The sequence below is a fragment of the Theobroma cacao genome, chromosome 1 (genome assembly GCF_000208745.1).
Source record: "Theobroma cacao cultivar B97-61/B2 chromosome 1, Criollo_cocoa_genome_V2, whole genome shotgun sequence".
Lineage (NCBI taxonomy): Eukaryota > Viridiplantae > Streptophyta > Magnoliopsida > Malvales > Malvaceae > Theobroma > Theobroma cacao.
The window spans coordinates 11,647,286-11,665,591 of record NC_030850.1 but is presented as its reverse complement, the minus strand read 5'-3'; the positions used below and the strand labels follow the sequence as shown (position 1 = coordinate 11,665,591).

The 18,306-nt window shown below is 33.2% G+C and overlaps 2 protein-coding genes and 1 long non-coding RNA gene across 5 annotated transcripts; all 3 read left to right on the top strand.

Moving 5' to 3' along the window:
- LOC18612313 (condensin complex subunit 2) lies at positions 382-6,886 on the top strand. 3 transcript variants are annotated; one of them, XM_018129036.1, is made up of 13 exons: positions 382-818; positions 1,037-1,138; positions 1,607-1,724; positions 2,307-2,377; positions 2,451-2,511; positions 2,591-2,791; positions 2,897-3,177; positions 3,268-3,412; positions 3,496-3,764; positions 3,865-3,895; positions 4,903-5,042; positions 5,286-5,402; positions 6,321-6,806. In XM_018129036.1, exons 1-13 carry the CDS (start codon positions 561-563, stop codon positions 6,369-6,371), a joined length of 1,845 nt encoding a protein of 614 aa, XP_017984525.1. In that variant the 5' UTR covers positions 382-560; the 3' UTR covers positions 6,372-6,806. The 3 variants fall into 3 exon arrangements, with proteins under 3 accessions (XP_017984525.1, XP_007049111.2, XP_007049115.2); XM_007049049.2 differs by having other exon boundaries at positions 437-818; positions 3,508-3,764; positions 6,335-6,886; XM_007049053.2 differs by having other exon boundaries at positions 437-818; positions 6,335-6,886.
- Positions 8,925-17,326, top strand: LOC18612311 (fatty acid hydroperoxide lyase, chloroplastic). The gene is made up of 2 exons (XM_007049044.2): positions 8,925-9,609; positions 16,140-17,326. The coding sequence occupies exons 1-2, from the start codon at positions 9,115-9,117 to the stop codon at positions 17,169-17,171; spliced, it is 1,527 nt and encodes a 508-aa protein (XP_007049106.2). The 5' UTR covers positions 8,925-9,114; the 3' UTR covers positions 17,172-17,326.
- On the top strand, positions 9,616-10,052 carry LOC18612312. The gene is made up of 2 exons (XR_001929980.1): positions 9,616-9,769; positions 9,851-10,052. It is a non-coding gene; the product is annotated as an uncharacterized LOC18612312 (long non-coding RNA).

Genomic DNA, 18,306 nt, shown 5'->3' with positions numbered 1-18,306 from the left:
AAATAAAAAATAAAATAATTATTTCGTGACATTACAATAAAGTAAAAATATTATTATATAATATAGTTCATGAAATGAAATTATTATCTTAATATTATTTAAATATTTAGTTGGCATTTAGTGTTGCATCGAAATACAGTTTTTACTCTTTTATATTTTTAATTTCTTAAAAATATGCTTTCGAAAACAAAATACATATAATGATTTGGAAAACAAATACAGTTATTAAAAGCCAAAGAAAATGGCATCTTAAATATTTTTGCAAAACAAATTGGAGGGTCAAAACGTGGTGAGAGCTAAAAGTAAAAGAAACAAACGGTCTTGATTCACAAATCTCTTTACCCTGCACGCAACACAGAGCCACACCGTAAAATTGCTCCTCACTCATCCAGATTCAAAAGCATAAATTGGAGGGAAAAGAAGGGATGAAGCCATTTTTTTTACTTTGAAGCGAAAGACAACTTTTCTTTCTTTTTTTGCTTCACCTCATTTCAAAATACACAGGCTCAGAACCAGGCTCTATCAATCCGTTGAAGAAGAAAGCCTAAACCCCTAAGCCAATGGCCGAAGCTCTAAGCCCTAACCCTAGACAGAGGATCCCTATGGCCTCTCGCATACAATCCCCCACAAGCCCCTTCTTCTTGGGCTCTAACGACGACAGACTCGAGCGTGCCCAGGCTCGCGCTGCACGAGCCGCCGCCGTCCGCCGAAAATCCGTCGCTCCCCATGTGCGGCCGCCTACTGATCCCGATCCTTGCCTCGCCAAGGACCAAATTCTTGAATTGTTCCACAATTGCATCAAATTGGCCAGTGAAAATGTATCTAATTCCCCTTTTTCTCTCCCTCAATTATTTATATTATAGAAAGAGGAGGAATTCTCTTTTTAGGTTTAAGTAAACGCTGTTAAAATTTGGTGAATTTATTTTTTAATTAAGAAAACTTAGGTTTAAGTGATAGCATTGTAGTTTTGGTGGTTAGTTTGTTCTAATGTCATTTTCTTTGTACTTAATTTTGAGTTTTTCTTTTTTGGGTGCAGAAAATAAATCAAAAGAATACTTGGGAGCTGAATTTGATAGACCATCTTCGTGAAATTATTAAGGTTGAAGAGGAAAATGATGTGGAGACAAATTTTCAAAAGGTATGTTTATCTTTTTTCTTATGTGTAAAATGGTAGAAACTATATCGCCCCAGAAATCGAATTCGAAACAAATTCATAAGAAAAGATTGGGGCTATAATCGGTAGTTTAGAGTGCAGAATTTTACACGTTTTATTGCTTATTTAATGGGAAAGGCATTTCCTTTTAGTTACTGGTGTTGTTGCAATTTTAAACTCCAGTGAGTAAATTGGTGATTAGACTGAAACAAGAAGTTACTAGAATGATGTTGTTCTGAATCAGTGCATGTGCATTTTCAAGGGAACATTTCTCAGAATATGAATAACTGCTGTGCATATGTTCAGCTGAAGCCATTGGTTACAACAGTGAATGCAAAACCTTTTAGATATGTCTGGAGAAAAAATGCCAAAGAAATTATGGAGTTGATAATTGATAACACCAACACCCTTTTCTACATGTTTAGAGAATGAGTTACATTTCATTTCATACAGGCCAGTTGTACTTTGGAAGCTGGTGTTAAGATTTACTCATTGAGGGTGGATTCAGTTCATTCAGAGGCATACAAGGTTCTTGGTGGGATAAATAGAGCAGGTCATGAAAATGAGCAAGGTTAGGTTTCATGGTGGTACCTAGCTTCTCTCTCTCTCACTCCAGCTTGTACCTTTGATTTGTTATTTATCAATGAAGCTCTCTGTTGCATTTGCTTTTCTTCAGATTAGATTCGTGTTTTTGCAAAACTGTTAAATTAAGAACTAAACAATGGCTAAGAGCATCATATGCACTATTTGATGGCATTAAATGCAAGAGGCAATTAAAAGGCATGCTAACATTAAGGATTTTACAAATTTTACAGGGAATTGAGGATAAACCCATGGAATCTACAAACTAATCATATTCTATGAAATATACATATACATATACATAGATACAAAGACAGTCACTCCACATATGAAGTCTAAAAGATACATTTACTTTGTGGTTTGTGATCTGTTTCATTTACTTGGGTATAACATACAATGATGCTAAGTTATTTAATCATTACATAAGAACCTCAATTGATGCATACTTATCACTAAAATTTATCATGGAAAAGTGAGAATAGGTTATGGTCTGAATTTTCTATATCTGTTGATTTGCTCAACTTTATCCTGCCAGAGTTTTGCTAAATGTGATATCATGTTACAATGCCAGACTCTGCAGTGGAGGATGCCAATGTTGATACTGCACAGGAAGGCAATTCAAAGAAAGAGACAGAGAAAAAGGTTTGTGGTCTCTAAATTTACATAAATTACCAATTCAAGAAACTAATCTATTAATAAATGTCTATATATGCAGATGTCACCTTTGTCAACGTTGGAATCATCTTTTGAGGCTCTTAATGTAAAGAAGTTTGATGGTAATTGCGCATCCCAACAATCTTGATTCCAGTGTGAGATTCAAGCTTTGATTATGATGCCATCTTTTGGCTTTTCCAGTTGCATTTGCAGTGGATCCACTCTATCATCAAACATCTGCCCAATTTGATGAAGGTGGAGCCAAGGGTCTGTTGTTGAATAATCTTGGTGTTTATGCTGGATGTCGGGTTCTCTTTGATTCGTTTGAAGTGCCAGGGAAGGAAATGCCTTGTTCAAATCAACACGATATATCAGAAACAATTGATCTATCTTTTGCTGGAGGTTTGTTTTTGGTTGCAATACATTCTTTGGACTTTGGTGTGTTTTGACATCTTTATCTGAGAACTTAGGTTTTTGAATTATGTCGTTTGTTGATCTATTTTACAGAATACATTGAGCATATGGTATTAAACATGCGAGCAAAGGATGAGATTTCACCGACTCTCAAGAATATAGTCAATCAATTCACTGAAGGTAACAGAAGGCCACTGGAGAACTTCTGCAGCCAGAGATCAACTGACCAAGCTGATACTATAAACAATGAAACTGAGTTTGATGGTGTTGCATATGAGAGTTTTGAAACTGATGCTTTGGATCATGATGACCAATCAGGCTTTGTTGATGACGAATATAATGGGGCAGAGCCAACTTTTATGGGTTATCAGGAGGTTTAGCATGTTTCCATCTCTTAAGTGTTTGAAGAGGTTAATAATGGAATTGTATGCTTCTTATCAATTAATCATAATTGAATTCCACAGGTTACTGAGCAATTTTCTTTCACCAATCCTGATGTGGACGACAGATTTGAAAAAGTTGATGAATTTTTGTTTTTGAGCTTGGGATTTTCTTCGAAACAAAATGCTTGGGCTGGTCCTGATCATTGGAAATATCGAAAAGCTAAAGGTACATGTTATGGGTTCATTGGCAGGTGCTATCTTCAATCAACCTTTTTCTCTTTGGTAGTTAATTAACATGATTTTGAGTAGGAAATATCACAGGTTCTGAGGATGTCTCTGCTGAAGAAAATACAGCAGTGTTAACAACAAAGAAAGCCAGAAATAAGAAACAAGTTGAGCCTGATATTGATTTCACAAAAGCCTTGGATAATGAAATGCCGGACATCTTTGCTCCTCCAAAAAATCCGAAGTCATTACTTCTACCTTCAAACAGAGCACCTTGTAATACAAAGCTTCCTGAAGATTGTCACTATCAACCAGAGGATCTTGTCAAATTGTTTCTTTTGCCCAATGTGATGGTAATGTGTGCCAGGAGTTTGATAATAAACTATGACTTTTTTTTGAAAGGTTTTTCTCCCCATTTTGGCTTCTTTTCATAAGAATCATGTTCTTTTGCAGTGCCTTGGTAGAAGGAGGAGAAAGTTGCCAGGTAATCTTTCTTCTCAAGTAGATACTTTTTAGATTGTAGTATTTTTTCTGAATGTCTGTGAACTGCCAATCATTCGAGTCCATCTATTCCATGTTGCTAGGATTATGTAGTTCTTGTATTGCGCTAGTTGTTTCTTTAATTTTTATTCTCATATCATGAATGATGCAGCTCTCTCTTTTGTTTTCAATTATTATGAAGTTATGTGGAGAGGAGAGGAGAGGATAAGAGTTAGGCTGCTCTTATCTTCCCTGTTTGGAATATTTTCAAGGGGGAAGGGGCATATACATTCCTTGCAAGTCTGGTTTTTTAGTTCACCTAAGAGAAGGTATTTATATTTTTTGTTGTACTCCTAACTATTTGAACTAAAACTAAAAGTTTCCTCTAATAAAACGACTGTGTATGATGGTAAAAATTTTGAAGCTAGTGTAAACTGTGCTTTCCAATCTCCAACCAAATGAAGATGATTAAGCACTCTCCCTTGTTTCATCTCGCACTGAATCCTGCTTAATTGGGTTAGATGGGCTTGGGAATATTATTCCTGTAAAAATATTTCAGGAATAATGTTAAATAATTTTACATGATTGCCAAGAATAATACTGTTTTTTTTAGTTAAATCAGTATGCATCAGGAATTACTTTCGTTTATATCATTTTGTTTTATATCGTACAACGTCAGTTCTTTGAATAAGTTTTAGTTAAAAGCTGGTTTTTACTTGCTACTTAGCTTTGTGAATTTAATGTAAATGTTTATTCATTTGCCTGAATATTTTAAATATCTCAATTTGGTTATGATTTCCGATGGAAACTTTTTCTTCCCGACTCACGAATGCATATCTGGAACTTCTTTGATGCATTCTTTGAAGCGTTCATCTTAATGGTTTCTTCCTGTTGTAAAAGTTCATCGATTGAATCTTTTATTTTCAATGTTTCTATTGATGATAAAATGCTAAACATTTACTGATATAATATGATGTAGTTTTTAGCTTCACATGTTACTTGATTTCTCAGATGAATCAAGGGAGCAGTGTGATGATTATGAACCACAGCCATCCTGGGACGAGCAAAGCATATTTGGCGATCAATTTGACAATGAAATTGATCATAGGGATGTTGATAACTCCGACATGCTTGTTTCTCAACCTCGTCAGGTTGGTCTTTTAGCCTTTATTTCCATGTTAGCCCCTTCATGTTGCCCACTAGAGTGACAAGGAGTTACAGGGACTACATTTTGGATTTATTGTAAATTAAAACCTCAACTACTGCCTTGAGGAGTTGAGGGTTTAGGTAATAGGCCTGGGATGGGTTATTTGTAATTTAAGATTTATCTCAGATCTTGAATATATAGTTAATAGCTAGTTCCTTTCTGGTCTTCTTTCTGATCTCATTTTCAGGTTAGTAAAATTGAAGTTAAGTATGACAAGACCTCTAAACAAGTTGATGTCCAAAATTTGAAAGAAACTATTTGGGACCATATACAACGTTCACCAGAAACATCTTTTCAGTGTCAGGTAAACCATTTTTCCTGGCTTTTTGTAACTTTCTTTTAATCAGAGAGGATAGTTTGTTTTTTTTTTTTAAAAGCAAGCATAGTTATCTTATTGTCATCATATTGCTTCAAATTAAGTGGGGTAAAGTCTCCATGAATGTGCTTTGCCCGCACATGGAGGCACCCAAATGCATCTTTGCTTATTGGCAGTGCAACTACAGGAAAACTGAAGCAGTGAAACTCATTTTCTAAAATAATAAGATAAAAGAGAGTATATCAGAGAGCTGAATCCTAGAGAATGTAGCTTAAAAGCATGTCATGTTTGATAAAGAAAAAAAAATTGAAGCAGCATAATGAAATGAGAACTTGATTTGGTTAGCTAGAAGTTTGATTTCCTTCATTGACTGATAATTTTAATGTTTCCATAGGCAATTAATTGTTGATTATTGGCAGCTTGATTAAGTGTCTGCTATATGAAGATTTTGATAGTAACTTACTTCTTGCAGCTATATTTCCTATCTATAAACAAAAGAGAGCTCAGTTCCAAACCTTCATCAATAAGAACTTGTCTATTTATCATGGGCCTAGAGAACAAGGAATCATGGAAGCAACATCCTAATTACTTCAACCCAAATGCTTGACTAAGTAAATTATAAAAAACATTTGATTTGGGCTTTACTAATTGAATATTTTTAGTATTTTTTTTTGTTTCATGCTGAAATTAATAGTTTTGCTGCTAAAGAGTTGTAAAATACGTCAATACTTCAGAATATAAAGAAGCAAGAATTTAGGGTGTCTGAAAAGGCCAAAAAAAAAAAACCCATTATGTTGAAATGTTCCAAAGCAAGAACCATAACGTGATATGGAACATGGTACTTTGTTTTTGGCGGTGGTCATTTTTTTCTTAGTTGTGACGTTGTGAGTTCTAACTTTGGACTAGTTCCTTTTGCACAGGGCTCCGAAGAGATGGTATCTTTCAAGCATCTCTTAGCTAGCTTCCCTGTTGATTGCATAGCTGCGACAACAATTGAGGAAATCTCTCCTCATCTATGTTTCATATGCCTACTACATTTGGCCAATGAGCATGGACTGAGCATCCACGGCTGTCCCAATATGGATGACCTTGGTATACAACTTCCTCACAACGGTAAGCGCACAAGTGAAGCGATTTAGATCGTCACTAAACTCATACCGCTTGCTTGTAAAGATGTTTGTCAACAACTGGGGTGCTGACTGTGAGATACTAATAGTAGTGTTGTAAGCCTAATTTTGATCACACTTCCAAGTAGGTTGCTGTTAAAGACTGTAGAGCTCAAGACTTAAGGAATTGCTGCTCCGTACCTCGGAAGCCTACATCCTTTCCAAACAATGTCGGTTTTTGTTGACAGCATATTGTTTAAATCCAGCTGATGCACATTTTACGAAACAGAATTGGGCTAATGTTACTTGAAATCTTATTTATGAGAATAAGAATATCAGAAAAGAATGTACCTGAGATGCTGTTCACTAATATCTTACAATTTTTGTTAACGTGCAACTATTTGGGATTTGTCAGAAAATTTTCATCTTGATAACTAACGGAGGGTCGTGATAAGTGGCTCAAATCTGAGATTTAGTCAGCAATATCTTTGCTAACCCGTGACCCAACGGACAATATGAAAGATGAGTGCTTGGAGATACACTGATCCCATATTGATTAAAGCATATTAAGGTGACGTGACAGGATTATATTAGTAATTTAAATTATGATGTTAAATAGAAAAATTAAATTAAAAGAAAAAGTCAACAACTTTTCATATACGTTAACCCTCGCATATTACAGCAGTTCAGTTCAAACTTGTCAACTATTAAATGTTGGAAAGAGATTTTGTCTTGGAAAATTTGGAAGGATGCGGGGACGGTTCCCATGCGAACAGATACATCATCAACATTGTGAACAATTGCTCCTGTTTTTGAGAGAGAAAAAGGGGGAGAACACGAGTTAAATGCGGATGTTACAGTCATGTCATGCGTCAGTTAATATGTCTTTTTTTGTGAGATATTTGCTCAAGGGAGTGGTGGAGATTGAGAAGGAATACCTCACACTCGTACAATGGGATTGCATTTAACACCTTCCAAATTTACCATGACTCTTGCACAGCGGCTTTTAAAAGTATATTTACTTTTGTCTTCAAGGCTGTGTGGGAAATAATAAGTCAATTCAAAGTAGAACGATTTTTTATTTCCTTACGTTACTTTTCCTGCAGCTCATACTGTCTCTTTTGTAAGGACTTGAACCTCCAGACTCCAGAACTATTGGTCCCAATTGTGATAGAAAGAAAAAAAATTTAAGAGTTTTCTGGGTATACTCAAGGGTTAAAAGATGGATATTGAGATTGCTGAGTTTGGAGAATGAAAATTGGGTTAGCAATAAAAGTAGACGAACAGTTGTTCTCGCAATGTACAAACCTAACCTATCTTTTTACTTTTGTTTTTCCCTGGGCAATTATGATCTCATCTTTATACTGACTTGTTTGGAATGCTGGTAGTGTATGAGTGAGTGATGTTTCTGTTTTGTTTTGGCTTTTTAGTGTCAGGTCTTTCTATTTTTCTGTGGTGATTCGCATTCAAAAATATTCTATTCTATGAATTATTTAAAATATTTTAAATAAGATTTTAGTTTTTTTATTATATTTAATTAATATTTTATATTTTTATTTTAAATTAAAATAATTTTTATATGTAACTATTGATCGACAGTGATTAATCAAAATGTTATTTATTATTTTATGTCACATAGTATTGATATGTTACAGTGATGATAATGTAATATGTTAATATAATATTATAATATGATTGCATAACATTTTTATTATGTCAATGCACATGTCATAACAATTGATAAGCGGACACTTAAAAGAAACAATAATTAATTAACCATTATTTATAAATATTATTTGATTTAAAATAAAAATATAATAAATTAATTAAATATAATCAAATAATAAAAATTTATTTAAAATTTTTAAATAATTTAATTTTTAAAAAATATTATGCTAAAAAACCAAAAATTAAATACTATGCCTATGATAGAAAAATAATATATAAATTGTGAACAATCAAATTCTAATGATACGGGTACGAGATTTCATTAAAAAAAAAAAAGAGTTTTGAGAGGAGTTAGAACAGAAATTAAGATAGAGCAAGCATATTCTCTCTCAGGATTAGAAAATTTATTTAGTCCAAAATTTGGTGAGAAATCAAGAGAATTTCACCACTTATTAAATGAAAACTTGAAAGGGATAGTTGGATTAATATGCAGTAAGGGGATGTGTGCTTTCTTTTTCGCCCTTTTAAGAGGTAACGTTTGAGACACATGATTTTGATGAGGGAACAGTAATGTGCATCCTACTGAACGAAAGAACATATCAGCGTCATAGGACCGATACTAACGCACTGCCTAAAGCACGTTTACAATAAAAATCAGTTTGCAATTAATTAAATACATGATTAAAATCAATTGCACATTAACATGACTTTCTTTTTTTGGCTCTTTTCCTCCATTTATCCAAAAAAATCTTAATTCTTTTCCCGACTTTTCTCTGGTAACGAATGCCTCCTGAGTACGCAATCCAAACTTGTTTGATAATTGCACATCAGCCCTCTTTCCTCTCAAACGAAAAGTTCTCAAAAGGCAAATAGGGGAGACAAGAAAGTGAGACAGTGTCTAAGTCTCACACTCTAGCTAGACCTCCATGGCCATGGCCACGATGATGATAAGCAGAATGATGGGCATGTCCCCACCGCCAGTACCACCACCGCCGCCGCCGCCATCATCATCATCTTCACCGTTGGCAACTCAGCCACTGTCAGCACCATCATCAAGGCCACCAACCAACCTCCCAACCCGTATAATCCCAGGATCCTACGGCTGGCCTTTGCTAGGACCAATATCGGATCGTCTAGACTACTTCTGGTTCCAGGGCCCGGACACATTCTTCAGGTCAAGAATGGAGAAGCACAAGAGCACCGTTTTCCGTACCAATGTTCCTCCAAGTTTCCCTTTCTTTGTGGGAGTGAACCCCAACGTTATAGCTGTTGTCGACTGCAGGTCTTTTGCTCATCTTTTCGACATGGAAATAGTGGAGAAAAAAGATGTTTTGGTAGGGGACTTCATGCCTAGCGTCAAGTTCACTGGAAATACCAGGGTTTGTGCTTATCTTGATACCTCTGAGCCAAAACATGCCCAGGTATGCATTTTTTTTTCCCTTTCTCTGTTCCTTGTGAATTTCCCTGATTGCAATTTTCTGGCTACATGTTCGATATTTTCCTCATTTCCCCCCCACCAATTAGAAAGATCTCAGCAAGCCAAGGATAGATTGACAAATTAAAACCTGCCTGAAGACTTAGGTAATAAAAATTTTTGTACACGCTTTCAGGGTTTGTTTCTTATTATTTTTTCCATTACCTTCTCCCTTTTCTGCTTGTTAGTGGCTATGGGGTAAGACCATGTTGTGGGCGAAATTGAAAAAAGATTTTGTGAAACTATAAAGTGGAAACCGGAAAGTAAGAATTGGTGAAGAAGTGAGATCTTTCATCTTTTGATAAGGTTTTGGCTCTGTTAAATATATTTTTTAATAATTTAATAATTAAAGAAAAGGAAGGAAGAGTCGGTTTTACTCTCACGTCAAAAGTGTGGGGCGTACTTTTGGTTTGTCTTGCTATGAACAAAATAAATTAAAATTTTTTTTCTACTATATATGTATTTTATTGTATTTAAATATTTGGTTTATTGAATAGTTCTTACTTAAAGAATGTGAATTCATATATATATTACAACAATCTTGTCGCCGAATTGGTAGTATAGGTTAAGGGACCACAAATTCATGGGTGGTCCTTCCTTTCTTGGCCATGAGCACTTGGGGATCAAGATACATAGATTCTCTATCTCATCTTTGGATCTTAGAAAATGGAGAGGAAAAAAGTTCAAAAGGAAATTGGAAAAAGAAGGAAAATGAAAATATTACTTGTCATAGAGTTGAAATATATTATATTATCCTATCCTAATCATAGGAATTAAAATAAAATATATAATATAAAAAATATATTAAAAATAAAAAATAAAATTATAATAAAAAATAAAAATTAAAAAATGTGACATTAAAAATATATTTTAAAAAAATATTATTAATGATTGGTCATTTGATAAAAAAATTTGTAAATAATGATAATAATAGTTAAAAAAATATATTTTAAAATATATATTATTAATGATTGGTCATTTGATAAAAACTTTTGTAAATAATGATAATAATAGTAAAATGAATAACTTTAAATTAAAAAAATTATAAATANAAATAGTAGAGCAACACAGACGCAGACTGCAGCAATGGCTACCATGGAGAGCATTGCAGGCCTGTAAACCAATGACTTGCTGGTTGTTCCACAGCCATAAGCCAGCTTCTGATCACAAAGCTTGCAATGTCGTTGCATGGATCTCAATTCAAGCCGGCCAATCTCAAAGCTGGAGGTTGACTCATTATTCTGCTTCTGGTTCATGCTGCACTCTGTGAGGGCGCCAGGAATGTCAACCACCGCATGCCCAGAACCTGTTCTCTTATTAATTTTCTTCTGTACCAGGTGGATGTGTGAGTAGTGGCCACTTAAGCGAGCATAATCTTCAGGTGTAGAGCCAGTGCTGTCTCGAGCACTCTTCCAAGCATCAATGCTAACTTTTCTAATGCATACTCACTATCCTATAATTATTCGAATCTGTTTAAAAACTCAATTATGTAAAAAAATTATTAAAATACTATTGAATTCGATTATAAAATATCTTAACTCTATATAATCGAATTTAGTATTCACATTACTTTGTAATAAGGTACCCATTACCATTCCTATTATTTTAAAACCCACCGAAGTTTGGAATTTGATTTTGAACTGGCTCTGAGGCCAAGCATATTAGTGGTAAATGCAAACGCCCTGTCTACCAATACCAAAGATCAAATCCCATTACATAAAGTGCCAAGGTGTGGTTTTCTAAACCTAGACGGATGCTCTGGCCAAAATAATAAACCTATAGATGGATGCAGCGGTAAGTTTCCTCCATGCAAAAACACAACTCTTGACAAATGTCTGTTGCTTAGATCCTAATGCAAGGTAATGCAATACTGCAAGTAAACTTTTTAACTCTCGACAACTACAGACACAATGCCATTCCCACTAACGTGTGATGAAGCCCCACATCGAAAATTCAGATTATTAATCACTGCTATTTATTTCTTGAGGCAAAACACGCAGAGCACGATCTTACTTGAATTGGATCTGCTCTATGGGCTCATGCCTCTGTGTCCTTGAGCACAAAGGACTCAGGATTTAAAATCTAGTGGATGGGTTAATGCCTTGTCATCTGAGCGTGTTTAGTAGCTTCTTGTGTCTTGGAACCGTTGAGGATCGTTCTTGGCTGGGATGATCACAGGGCTGTTTGACAGGCTCTTAAAAATTTTTTCTTTTTTGTTTCTTCTTATTGTACTTACCTTGATTTTTGAGATAAAGTTACATTTAGTTTAATGGAATAGTTATTTCTCGAAATAGCCATTTGAAGAGGAACTTAAATAACCGTTACCAAACCTCTTGATAATAACTATTCCAAATTTTTAAAAATTAAACAAAAATATCCCTTTACAATATCAAAAATTACCTTATAAAATAATACTAGACTCATTCTTTTTTCTCTCTTCCTCACTCCTCTCTCTCTAAAGCAATTCTGTTTTTGGAGCTTCCAGTCACTACCACCCCGCTCCACTTTACAAAAATACTCCTTTACAAAGAATTTTTCACTTCATTTAAAAAAAATGGAAACGAAAATATTTAAATATCATTTAATATATTTATATTATTTAATTATAATAAAAAGGTTAATTATCTTTAATACAAAATATTATTAATTATAATAAAAATATGTTTGTATTTTGGTGAAAATATCATTTAATTATAGTAAAAGTTATTTTGATTTTATTGTTCAGAATATTTTTATCTTTTAACAAAATAAAATTCTTTAATTTTAATAAAGAATATTTATTTTTCATCATAGTTTTTTTTTGTTTTTTAATTAAAAATTTTTTAAATTTTAATAAAGGGTATTTTTATCATTTATTCATTATTCCTTAACCATTCTTAAAATTATTCCTGCCAATCAAATAATGGAATAAGTAATAATAGCAATTTCTATCCTATTTTATTCCCATGAATCAATCTATGTTATAGCTATTCTTCCTTTATTCTATTCTCTTGAAATGACTATTCTATTCTTATTCTATTCTTTCCAGTGAACCAAGCATGCCATAAGGGAATAAAAGACACAAAGAGGAGGAGGAATTAGAGGAAAAAGTGTTGATATTTAGGGTTAAGGGTTCAAAATTGATACCTAGGGATTGCTTCTAGGGGATTGTCGATTCTCAAGGTTTTTGGGGTTCTGTTGGTTATCGAAATCTCTCCTCCCACTTCTCTTACTTGCCCTTCGAGTGTTTGGCAGCTTTGAAGTGCAACATAAAAACTTATTTAAGCAAAACCATAAATCCTAACCCCAATAGGATTTGCAAAATTGTCTTGACAAAATTGAACTCTTTCAATTTAGTTCTTTAAAGTTAATAGTTCTTTTCAATTAGGTCCAATTAAATCTCAATTTTATATTTTTACTTGTAATCTTTTAATGTATGTGATCCATTAAGTTCTTAATATGTTGACAATATATATGATCAAAAATCCAAATATAATAAGAATTAAATAAATCAAACAATTTGCATTTATCATCAATTTCTTTATTGATTAGTTTATATTAATAAGTCAAAATTGACATCTAGATATATGTTATGACTACTCAAATATTAAGAAGAGTTAAAAAGATTTGATTTAATCTTTCCATATTCAGTCTACTAGTGTAATTCAATCCTTCATAATCCAATAGCTTGATAAGACATTGAACATGATGGAGTGTCTGCTTAATAATGTCTTTATCATTTTAGTTCTTAAAGCTTACTCTTAATACCTTAATGGAATTTGAAAAACTCATTTTTTGAATCTTCATTCTACCTTAGCTAAGGATTCTCTTGGGTTGCAAGACATGCTAACAAGCTATGAGATATCTCCCTTAAATCACTTTATGTATGTTTTATTGATCATTCATTTCTCTTCATGTGATTCATCTTATACCCACCGTATATCCCGTTGTACATAATTGATTATGACTACTTGGGGTAATATCAAAATATAGCAATCTCTACTTAAGGGAACCTAATGATCTCAAGACTAAAGATCACTTACACGATTGCGACATGAGAATATTTTCATAGACATTTTAATAAAATACAAAAATGTAATTATTGAGCAAAGATAAAAAAAATTAGATGAAATTCTCATGGTGAGTCATATATTTGTTTCAAGTATCTTAATATTTTAATTTATGAAATTGATTGCTTATTTTATAACTAAGAAACATAACATATGCTAATATTTTGACTTATATCATTGTTCTATCTTGATAAAGCATCGTCTAAAAGCATTTTAGGAATGATGCTTTGATATAGTGAGGATTTCATAATTATAACAACTTATAATTCTTTTGAATTTACTAAAAAAACTTTTTTCAAGTAATAAACATATAAAAATATATAAATTCATAAATAAAGAAAACATTTTATTATTTTAATATACAAAATCAATATTAATGTTTTCAATAAAACATGTCGATAGACTTGGAGGGTATATATCGAATTTATCAATGAAAAGATCAATTTAAATATAGTTAAATAGATGAGTTAGACCAGGCTCAAGCTTAGCTTTAAAAAAGAGAGCCTCCTCCATAGGTTGATCCAAAGTTAGTCTGGGCTATGAATAGACTTGGTAATTTTGGACACGACACATTAACATGACACGAGAAGACACGGGTTAAACAGGTTTTGGGTTTACCTTTAACGTGTTTCGTGTTTTAACGTGTCAGACACGACAAACACGTTTAAACACGTTTATTTAATCATGTTATCGTGTTTAAACGTGTATACATGACACGTTTATTAACTTATTAAACATTAATAGTTAAAAACTATTTTAACCTTATATAAATAATTTTTAATAATTATTTAATGTGTATTTTAACCTTATATATGATAATGAATTTTATGTATGTTATTTATATTAAATTTTATTATATTTGATGTTATTATTATTATTATTTTTGTTATAATTATTTTTATAATTATAGATTTTAAATTTAAATAATAAAATTATATTTAATTATAAATTTTTTTATTTAATCGTGTTAAACGTGTTATTAATCGTGTCGTGTTGTATATTGACACGTTTAATAAACGTGTAAAACGTGTTACTCGTGTCGTGTCGTGTTATACGTGTATTAAACGTGTACGTGTACGTGTTTCAAATTTAAGACACGAATATTAAACGTGTCGTGTTCGTGTTTAGTCTTAACATGTTTCGTGTCTAATCGTGTTTGACACGTTAAAGATACGAAAACACGAATTACCAGGTCTAATTATGAACACCTCAATCGGTAAATGCAGGAGTGTTGTTGTCCGAGTAAAATTCCTCTTTTTCCTTTCGGAGCAAGTATATGATTATAATTCAAGGTACTTCATTTGTATTCCATTTTAAAAGATGCATGACTTTGGTAAAATTTTAGGGAGGTGCATCTTTGATAGGCGTATATTAGAAAGTACTATTATTTGCCTTCATAGAACTATTAGTTTTTTAATTTTATGATTGATTTAAGTTTCACTTTTTTTTATATTTTTATATATAATTATCAATATTGTATAATACATAATATGTATAATACAATATGATATGGATGATTAAATCATATATATTATATTATATTCGATTAAGTATCAAAAGTATATAGTTAGATATGTGATATGTATAGTAAGATATAATACAGTACACTTTGACAAACATATTAATTTTATGCTGCCTAATAATTAAAAATATATATTTTTTATTTATTTTCTTTAAAGTGAAACATGAAAAAGTTTTTAATATGAGTTTTAACTTTAAAGGTTTAGACTCTAGGCAAATATTAACGAAAAAAGAATTCAACATGTCAAAATTTTTACTTTTAATTAATAAATTAATATGAAAAATATATGTATTTAAAAATATATACTATTAAGGAACATGTTAAGAGGTTGAATTAAAAACCGACCATTTTTTCAATTTATAACACTGTTAAAACTTTTTTTTTTCATTTTATATGTGTACATGTTATTTATTAATTTTAAATTTTTTATCGTATCTTATGATATAATATGATATTATATTTATATAAGATTTTGATATATAATACATATTTTGATTGAACAAGTATGTTTTTATTTGTTAGAAAAAAATAAATAAAATATAAATAACAAAAAAAAATCAACTAAACGGGACATGTATATATAAATAGCTGTCAATAAGTTGAAGTCTTTGTGGCCAAAAGAGAAAAAATATGTAAGTGGGAAACTTCAGAATAAATAAGTAATACATCATTGTATGAGACTGTACGGGGGAGAAAATTTGTTATGCTTTGGACTATAATTTTGAGATTATATCTGTAAATCAGCAGTTTTTAATGCACTGAATTACATAGGAAAAGTATATTTTTAGATGGGATTAAATAATGGTTAGTAAGAGCTTTGATTTCATTTTCCCCTAAAGAATTATGTTGCTCATATTTCACGTCTTCATGGAAAGTCATGATACAACGTCCTTTGATCTTGGACAGCTCAAGAACTTTGCCATGGACATTCTCAAGCGGAGCTCCAAGGTGTGGGTGACAGAGCTCCTTGGCAACCTCGACAAATTCTTGGACACCATCGAATCCGAAATCTCTACAAACGGCAGCTCATCCTACATCCCACATCTCCAAAGCATGCTCTTCAACTTCCTCGCCAAGTCTATCCTTGGAGCTGACCCTACCATCGACCCTGACATAGCCAATTCCGCTCCCTTCACCCTCAACTTATGGCTCGGCCTCCAACTCCTCCCCACCATTTCCGTCCGAGTCATTCAGCCCCTGGAAGAAATCTTTCTTCACTCATACACTTATCCTCACGCCCTCGTCAGCGGAGGCTACCAAAAACTCTATCACTTCATTGAACGGCACGGTCAAGAAGTTGTACAGCGCGGTGAAATAGACTTCGGCCTTTCCGCAGCCGATGCCATCCACAACTTGATCTTTGTTCTTGGCTTCAATGCCTTTGGTGGTTTCTCTATATTTTTACCAACATTGTTCGCCGCTATAGCTAGTGATAAAACTGGGTTACAAGCCAGGTTAAGGGAAGAAGTGAGGAAAATGAATGGGTCATCAACAAGGTTGAGTTTTGATTCGTTGAAAGAGATGGAGCTGGTGAACTCAGTTGTTTACGAAACGTTGCGTTTGAACCCGCCTGTTGCACTTCAATATGCACGAGCTAGGAAGGATTTTCAACTCGCTTCTCATGACTCGGTTTTCGACATAAAAGAAGGTGAGTTGTTGTGTGGGTATCAACCTTTGGCAATGAGAGATGGCAAAGTTTTCGATGAACCGGAGAGTTTTAAGCCGGACCGGTTCGTGGGGAAAGGGAAAGAGTTGCTGAGTAACTTGTTCTGGTCGAATGGGCCACAGACGGGGTCACCGAGCGAGTCGAATAAGCAGTGTGCGGGAAAGGATTATGTGACTCTGTCGGCCTCGCTAATAGTGGCTCACATGTTTCAAAGGTATGATTCATTCAGTGGGGACTCTAGTAAAATCACAGCCGTTGAAAAGGCAAAGTGATGACAGATAGGAGTAGAGTATTTTATTTTGTGAAGAAAATTTTGATGGACCGATGTTTATTATATCTTCAGATAAATTGAAGTAAAGATATGGAGGTCCCATGGATTCATTAACGAATGGCGATGATGATCGTCCATTTCTTCTTTCTTTTCTTATGTTTTTGTTCGACGAACCCCTAATTTAATTAACTTGTGGGAATGAATGATGAGAGAGGTGTATAAAAGCCTGGGCCCTGAAGAGGATGGGCATTGGGCAGTGGTAATTGACATTGTCTTGTCCTTTCTAGGAGGGCCAAGACAAAATTCGTTTTCCCTGACATGACAACAATGAAACAGCTGCTTGGTTAACACTTGTGGTCACAAGCACTCTTGTTTAAGATGCCACGTTGCCACTCCTATCCTATGTCTTTTCTCGACGTATCAATCAAAATAATGCTTTAGATTTTTCGAGTCTTTAAAGTTGTCGCTTATATGTGTAATCAAATTAACTATTAAATATAATTATCGCCCTAAATGATCAATTATTCATGACGCTTTTTACGTAGTAATTTAAAAAAAAAAAAAAAGGAGATGACTAGTTCATCCAAACCTAACTTAAAAGGAAGGAGAGATCAACAGACTGTTGCGAAGATGAAAAGAAAATTAAAGCCCACAAAAGGTCCAAATTCAAATGATGTAAAACCTCAAAGAAGCCCACCTGGCCTGCCTGCCATTGCCGAGTGCACCAAGAGTAAGGAAAAACAGGGAAAAATCTTTGTACAATTGCCACTGTCAAGATAATCAATATACCTCCTAATGATCGAAAATTAAGAAAGATTAATCATAAATTCCAGTCCATAGTTTACATTTACAGGTCAATTATAGATGATAATTCCTAACTCGTTCTAGTTGAGCTCCTTTACCTTTGAAATTTATAAATATGAGTTTCATATAATATTTTGATAAATCTTAAGCAACGCATGATATTGTGACTAAACAATTGTATACAATGATTGTAGATGATATACTCTCTTGTTACACACCCATGGAAGAGGATTCAATTTCAAAAGTATAGATCAGAATTCTCAAAGTTTAAATGCTGTTTTTCAACATGCACTCGAACATTTGATTTATTGATTGATACATAATCTATCTAA

What these genes read in the sequence shown, in the direction of transcription:
- LOC18612313 (XM_007049053.2), top strand. Translation starts at nt 561, where the DNA reads ATGGCCGAAGCTCTAAGCCCTAACCCTAGACAGAGGATCCCTATGGCC. An exon ending in GAAATATCGAAAAGCTAAAG is followed by an intron (nt 3,413 to 3,495) that starts GTACATGTTATG and finishes GATTTTGAGTAG; the next exon opens with GAAATATCACAGGTTCTGAG. An exon ending in TTGTTTCTCAACCTCGTCAG is followed by an intron (nt 5,043 to 5,285) that starts GTTGGTCTTTTA and finishes TCTCATTTTCAG; the next exon opens with GTTAGTAAAATTGAAGTTAA.
- LOC18612311 (XM_007049044.2), top strand. Translation starts at nt 9,115, where the DNA reads ATGGCCATGGCCACGATGATGATAAGCAGAATGATGGGCATGTCCCCA. An exon ending in CTGAGCCAAAACATGCCCAG is followed by an intron (nt 9,610 to 16,139) that starts GTATGCATTTTT and finishes GATCTTGGACAG; the next exon opens with CTCAAGAACTTTGCCATGGA.